At 44.2% G+C, this 6,405-nt stretch overlaps 1 protein-coding gene across 1 annotated transcript; it reads right to left on the bottom strand.

Annotated features, from left to right (window-relative positions):
- Positions 1 to 315: 315 nt before the first annotated feature.
- On the bottom strand, positions 316 to 2,538 carry TSPYL1 (TSPY like 1). Its single transcript, XM_017497464.2, has one exon. It carries the CDS (start codon positions 2,258 to 2,260, stop codon positions 965 to 967), a length of 1,296 nt encoding a protein of 431 aa, XP_017352953.1. The 5' UTR covers positions 2,261 to 2,538; the 3' UTR covers positions 316 to 964.
- Positions 2,539 to 6,405: the final 3,867 nt, after the last annotated feature.

Here is a 6,405-nt window from a genome sequence, read left to right as displayed (position 1 = left end):
TTTTACAGGACAACCTCTTTGTCTCTGAAAATGACAGAGCCAAAATTAACTAAAGTTTGCTTTTACAAATGTTTCTAAGCTATTATCCTTTTTTTTTTTTTTTTTTTTAAAAGACAGGATTGGGAGGCTGAGGCGGGAAGATCACCAGGTCAGGAGTTTGAGACCAGTCTGGCCAGCATGGTGAAAACCCGTCTCTAGTAAAAATACAAAAATTAGCCGGGTGTGGTGGCACGCGCCTGTAGTCCCAGCTACTCGGGAAGTTGAGGCAGGAGAATCGCTTGAACCCGGAGGCGGAGTTTGCAGTGAGCCAAGATCCAGCCTGGGCAACATAGCAAGACTCCGTCTGAAAAAAAGAAAAAAGAGAGAAATAGGAGAAAAGAGGAAGAGGGAGAGAGGGACCTTCGCAGCAGCCAAAGTAGGGCAGGTAGCAACAGAAAGTGATTAGAGGTGAAGGAAGAACAATGAATCAATCAACATAAATCACACAGAACAAGTGGTTCCACTGCTTTTCTCCTCTGAGCTCATTAACGTCCAGTAACTGTCCACAGGCCATGTGCCCATACTGCCCGATGCAGAGCTAAGTAGATAGAATAGGCTCCCAGACAAAGCTAGAAATCCAGGTGATAGCAACTAGTTCAGAGACCCTGGGAATAAACAGGGTCCAAGCAGTACAGATAAAGGCAGTCCCATCTACAGTATCGTTTGCTTGGCTTAGTAGTGTGAAGGATGGCATCGTAGCATGTGATATTCCAGAACAGCATGGAAGTCATATGGAAGTGGAGAAGCATACGCACCACCGTCTCAATCTTGAGGTTGAGAGAAGTGAATATCCAAAGGAAAGAGGGTGCAGAAAAGTCAGCAAAAACAAAACACAGTAGAAGGCATACCCATTTCTATTGCCCAAGCACAGGTCCAGCAGGTGGTGGTAGGAGACCTTGTGCAGAAGTATTCCCAAGGGCAAATGTTAACCCGACTGGAACCCAAAGGGCCTGGGGATCTCTACTGGCTCCCTCAGTGGGCGACGTCTGGCTCTACGGACTCCTTCACGCAACAAGTAGTATTGCAGTGGATTTGGCCACAGATCTTCTTTAATAATTTCAGCAATTTTGTCGGACTCTGGAAGGCTGTGGTCTGAGAACCAGGTGAAGAAGCTGCAGATGAGGTCTTGGTTTCTGCGAATGAAGGACTGGGGTTCATGCCCCCTGCGCCATATAATTGGAGTGGAAAGAGACACCACTCGGCCGGAAGATCTTACCTCATATTCCTTGACAATCAGCTTGTTTCTGAAGTAGGGGTTTCTTCTAAAGAAGAACTTGAACTTGCAGCCAGTTCTAGGGTGTCTGAGTTCCTTCACCTCTAAATTGGTTATGTACCTTAACATATCTGCATCTTGGCCCCTGATCATGGCGGACAACTGGGGGTGGTTTCGAAAAGCTGTCATCCAGAAGCCCGGAATATTCTGAATGATGTAGTTCCTCCGCTCCAGGTAGTGTCGACGCATGCGCCCAAATTTGTGCTCTAGTTGTTGGAAGGCCCTATCGGCCTGAGCATTCACAGTGTCCAGTTCCTGCTGGATGGCTTCCAGAGGGTCCATGCGGAGAGCCTCATGCAGAGGCCACGGCCCTTCCTCCTCCCTCGCCTCTTCCTCCGCCACTTCTATTTCTTCACCTTCTGGCGGCTGCTCCTCGACCTCCATCCGCTCCTCCACTACCTCCTCCTCCGCCAGGCCTTCCTTCGCCACCATCTCAGCCCCCTGCTCCACAGCCACGGCTGCTGAGACGGTGGCGCACTTTCCTCCCTTCCCCTCCTCCGCCTGCGCCCCCGCCGTCAGCTCAGACGCGGACCTCTCGGCGTCACAGATTTCCAGGGCCTTCTCTCCACCCTGAACGCCTTTTCTCAGGCTGTGGTCCGCTGCCACCACCACTGAAGCGGCTGCCAGGCCCTCGGCAGGAGGCTGGCCCTCTTCCTGCCCGGCTGTGATCGCCACATGACCGCGACCCCCAACAACTCGGATCTGGGGAGTACCGCCACGGCCCGCGGGATCCTGGGGTACGCACCCTTCCTCTGAAGCCTGCGAGGGCGGGAGCGCGACGGTCTCCGAGCCTCCCTCACCCGGCTCCGCCATCACCTGTGTCGCCTCGCTTTGGTCGCGGAGCCTCAGGCACTGGCGTGCGTCCGGGTCGCCCGGGACGTCGTCAGAAAAAGTGATGCTGTGCGTTTGAAGGGGAGGGGTCTTCTCGACCCCATCCAGGCCGCTCATGTTGGTTACAGTCGGACCGACCGCAGGTCAACGCCCGTTCTCCCCAGAGAAGCAGAGCTCCGAGGTAACAGCCGCTCGCACCGCCCAGCCTCGGGTCTCAGGGAAGTCTCTGCGGCGGTGTCGTCAGGCCTGCGGATCTCACGGTATCGCGAGACCTTGCTGAGCCTGGAATTGGTTCCGCCTCTCCCAGCCAGCCAACCGGATTCTCTGGGCTTTACTTCTGTGAATTTACCCATAGCAACAGTAATTTTACCTACGTAAGTAAATGTAGATCGTCCTTAGATTGGAAGCTGTGACGACCCACCTTGAGATGAATCTGGAGACTGCCCCCAGCATGTAGGAGCAGTTGTAGCATCACAGCCCTAACAGTGCCTGCTCTCCAGTGTCTGAAAACAAATGCTTTTTTGGTCTTCACTTTTTTGAGGCAGGAAGGTAAATCTATTCGGTGTTACTCCATGTAACTAGGAGCAAAAAGCTTCTCTTTATGATGAATAGCAAAGTGTTTCCCCCTTTCTTATTAAAAGTGACATAAAAATATCAAGCCTAGCCTTTACCATTACTGGGGGGTGGGGGGAGAAGCTACTCAGCAGCTTCTTACCGCTAAAGCTAAGCGTATTATTCATTGCTAATTCTTGATTTATACTCTCCATCAAATAAGAGTTTGTGCTGCATAATATCGGTAGGAATTAAGCCAGGATCAGTTTGCTAAATGTTGTTCCATGCCTCCTCACTGCAAGAAAAAAGAAATTATAACTATTTCCAGCTCCATAAACTTACTTAATTTATTATCATATTTAGTTAAGTAAGATAGGAATGTTTGGCTCTATTGAAGCATCTGTCTTTAGCAATCAGCTAAAAGTTTATTAGAGAGGGAGGTCAATGTCTCTGGTTGAAGTGTTCCACTTTGTTGACTTGTGAGTTAAACTTGTATAATCTTAGAGAGTTACAAGGCCTCAGAGAAGTATCAGCTGGGGGCACCACATACCACCATTTTGTGAGGAAAGGCTAATTAAAATGGACAACCAATATGGCCTTGAAGAAGAAAACAAACTTGCAAAGAGCAACATGCAGCTGGTTGACTGAAAGTGTAAAAGAGGCAAACATTATTTTCTACTTAATTTGCCTTGTGTGGTAATAGGCTGATGGCCCTCAAAGATGTGCCTGTCTTAGTTATGTGGCTAAAAAGACTTCACAGATATGATTCAGTTAAAGATTTGGAGATGGGAAGATGATTCTGGATTATACAGGTGGGCCCAATGGAATTACAATATTTCTTTTAAGAAGGAGGCAGGAGGGTCAGTCAGAGAAGATGTAAAGACAAAAGCACAGAAAGAGGGAAGAAATGGTGGAAAATAGGAGGGAGAGCAAGGAAGGGGAAATTGCTATGTTGCCGGCTTTGAAGATGGAGGAAGGAGCCAGGATCCTAGGAATAAAAGCAGCCTCTAGAAGCTTGAAACGTAAGGAAATAGATTCTACCCTAGAGCCTCCAAAGGAATGCAACACCTTGAGGTTATTACCTATACTCTCCAGCACTATAAGTTAAATTTGTGTATTTTTAAGCTGATAAATTTGTGTATTTTTAAGCTATTAAATTTGTTGTAATTTGTTACAGAAGCAATATGAAATGAATACACCTTGGATTAAGGTTTGGTTGCATCTGTGCATGCCTCAAGTTGTTTCTAATAGCAGCCCCTTCTGCCTTGCTCATTGCTTCCCATGAGTTCCTACCCAACAACTGTGATGTATTACAGCTTAAACTCTTTCAGTATCAAGACCAGAAATATACTTAGGTATACACAGAAAGAAAAAATTAAAGCCTAAACATACCACAAATGATATCTGAGGAGACTGTAAACTGCAGGAGGACATGATCATGGCTTTGTTTACCTCTGTTTATCTAGTGCCTAGCATACTACCTGGCACAGTATCCCATAGATTATTAAAATGTTAAATAAAGGAGCAAATGAGCAGAACACAGTTTCTCTTGCTGGTAACTTGCTGCTTGCAGAAGAGAAGTAAAGGCCATATGGATTGTCACCCCGCTCTTCTCTCTATCTGCCTCTGGCAAACCAAAGGGCTGCTCTACTGTATATGGTAACAAATTCCTACTCAGGAGTGTGAATTTCTATATATGCTTCAAAGGCTCTAAAAGGATAGGAAAAACACAGATAAAACAATTTTATTTTACAAATAATTTAAGTTTGTGTGGTCACACTGCATGACAAACTCTGAAAAGACAAGCATATTGAGATGAGTTTACATATCAAAGCCTCAGGCTACCAGCACCGTATTTCCAATTCTTCTATCCTCTCTGGACAAGTCAAGGTAACGATTTCAGGTCTTACTTCCTTTCTGTCTACAAGAAATATAGAATATATTCCATCTCTACAAGAGATGGAACCTGTGAGGCATGGCTGGAATTACTTTTGGTCTAAATAAAAATGAATAATGGAACTTTCCACAAAGACTGTTCTTTTTTTGTTTATTTGTTTGTGATGGAGTCTCTCTGTCACCCAGGCTGGAGTGCAGTGGCGCAATCTCAGCTCATTGCAACCTCCACCTCCCAGATACAAGCGATTCTCCTGCTTCAGCCTCCTGAGTAGCTGGGACTACAGACACGCATCACCACCCAGCTAATTTTTGTATTTTTAGAAGAGGCAGGGTTTCACCATGTTGGCCAGTATAGTCTCCATCTATTGACCTCGTGATCTGCCTGTCTCGGCTTCCCAAAGTACTGAAATTACAGACTTGAGCCACTGTGCCCGGCCAGACTATTTCTTTTTAATTGCCATGAAATCATCTTCTGTCTTGAACTGATATAATTTCATTTGGCCTAAAGCAGAGACTTTTCTTATTCCAATATGTGTTCTGTTTTTTTAAGCAGAAAAGAGTGTCAGGCTTGGACCAATCCTAGAATATATGGCTTTATTTGCCAAAGAAGCCATTATGTAATTAATATAATTAATATTCTTACCAATACAGCTAGGAAATTCTAATTACAGATCATGTAAGTATAATCAGGACTCTGCTGAATGTATTTCCCCCAAATAACGTTGAGACTCTTTAAAGGAACTCTTCACTCTCTTCTTGTCAGCACGTTTGTAAAGCTGTGATATAGAATAGTTGAGTATAAAGAGAACATGAGATAAAATTACTTCTCACAGAAAATCACATTAGAGAAGTGATGTGATTATAACTCCTCCTTGTAGGTGATGGAAAGCTCAGGTCATGATTGCTCAGGAGAAGGGTCAGTAAAGGGCAAGGATTTTAGAGGGAAAAGCAAATATTCATACTTTATGTCCTAATTTTTTTTAAAGAACAAATCTTTGCTTGGAAGGAAGAACTCTCTAGGATGTCAACTTGCATCGAAGCTCATGTGCTAAGGGAGTTATTTTGCCATGCAGGCAAAGCTGTGGCTGCTATTTGACATAGAATATTGTACTTATTATAGTAGGGCTATTGCTTGTGGAGTTTTTATCTTTTCGTACTTAAAAGGCTCTAAAAGGATACCTCTCTTTTACATGACACAGGTTATCCTGCTATCTGAGAATTCTCTTTGTAGGTAGATACTACACCTTATCTAAGGCTTACCAAAATCCTGCCTTGCTTTAGAATGTGCTAGGCATTTTACATGAATTAAACTGTCAAGTTTCATAAAATAGGAAACAATAACACTGAGAGGCTAACTTTACGAAAGTCATACATATAGTAACTGGTAAATTCTTTCTCCCTTCTCCTAGGTGCATTTTTCCTAAGTTCCCTATGGCTCCTTAATCTTCTTCACCTGAATTACTGCAATTCTCTTATGAGCTGCACCATGCAATATAACACTTAATTATGCTTTTTCCCTTAGTGACGCTAGTTGATTTATATGTGTCAGTCTCATCATCCCAGCATTCCAGCCTCATCTCATGGGATAGGAGTGTATTTGCAGCTTTTTTTGCATTTACTCATCATAGCATGGGGCTCGGATTTTGGTAGATTCTTAACAATATTTGTTGATTTTAATAAAGTAAAAAATTATCTTACAAAAACTAACAGTGTATCTGTACTGGCATTATATTTTATTTGAAGAGGAAATATATGTTGGCTATGCTTCATGTATCACCTTTTTGCACTTTAAAATATAGAGTAAATTGGTCCGT

The sequence above is a fragment of the Cebus imitator genome, unplaced genomic scaffold (assembly GCF_001604975.1).
Source record: "Cebus imitator isolate Cc_AM_T3 unplaced genomic scaffold, Cebus_imitator-1.0 Scaffold11, whole genome shotgun sequence".
Classification (NCBI taxonomy): Eukaryota; Metazoa; Chordata; class Mammalia; order Primates; family Cebidae; genus Cebus; species Cebus imitator.
Note: the sequence above shows the minus strand (reverse complement) of the source record. Positions and strands in the feature narration are given on the sequence as shown.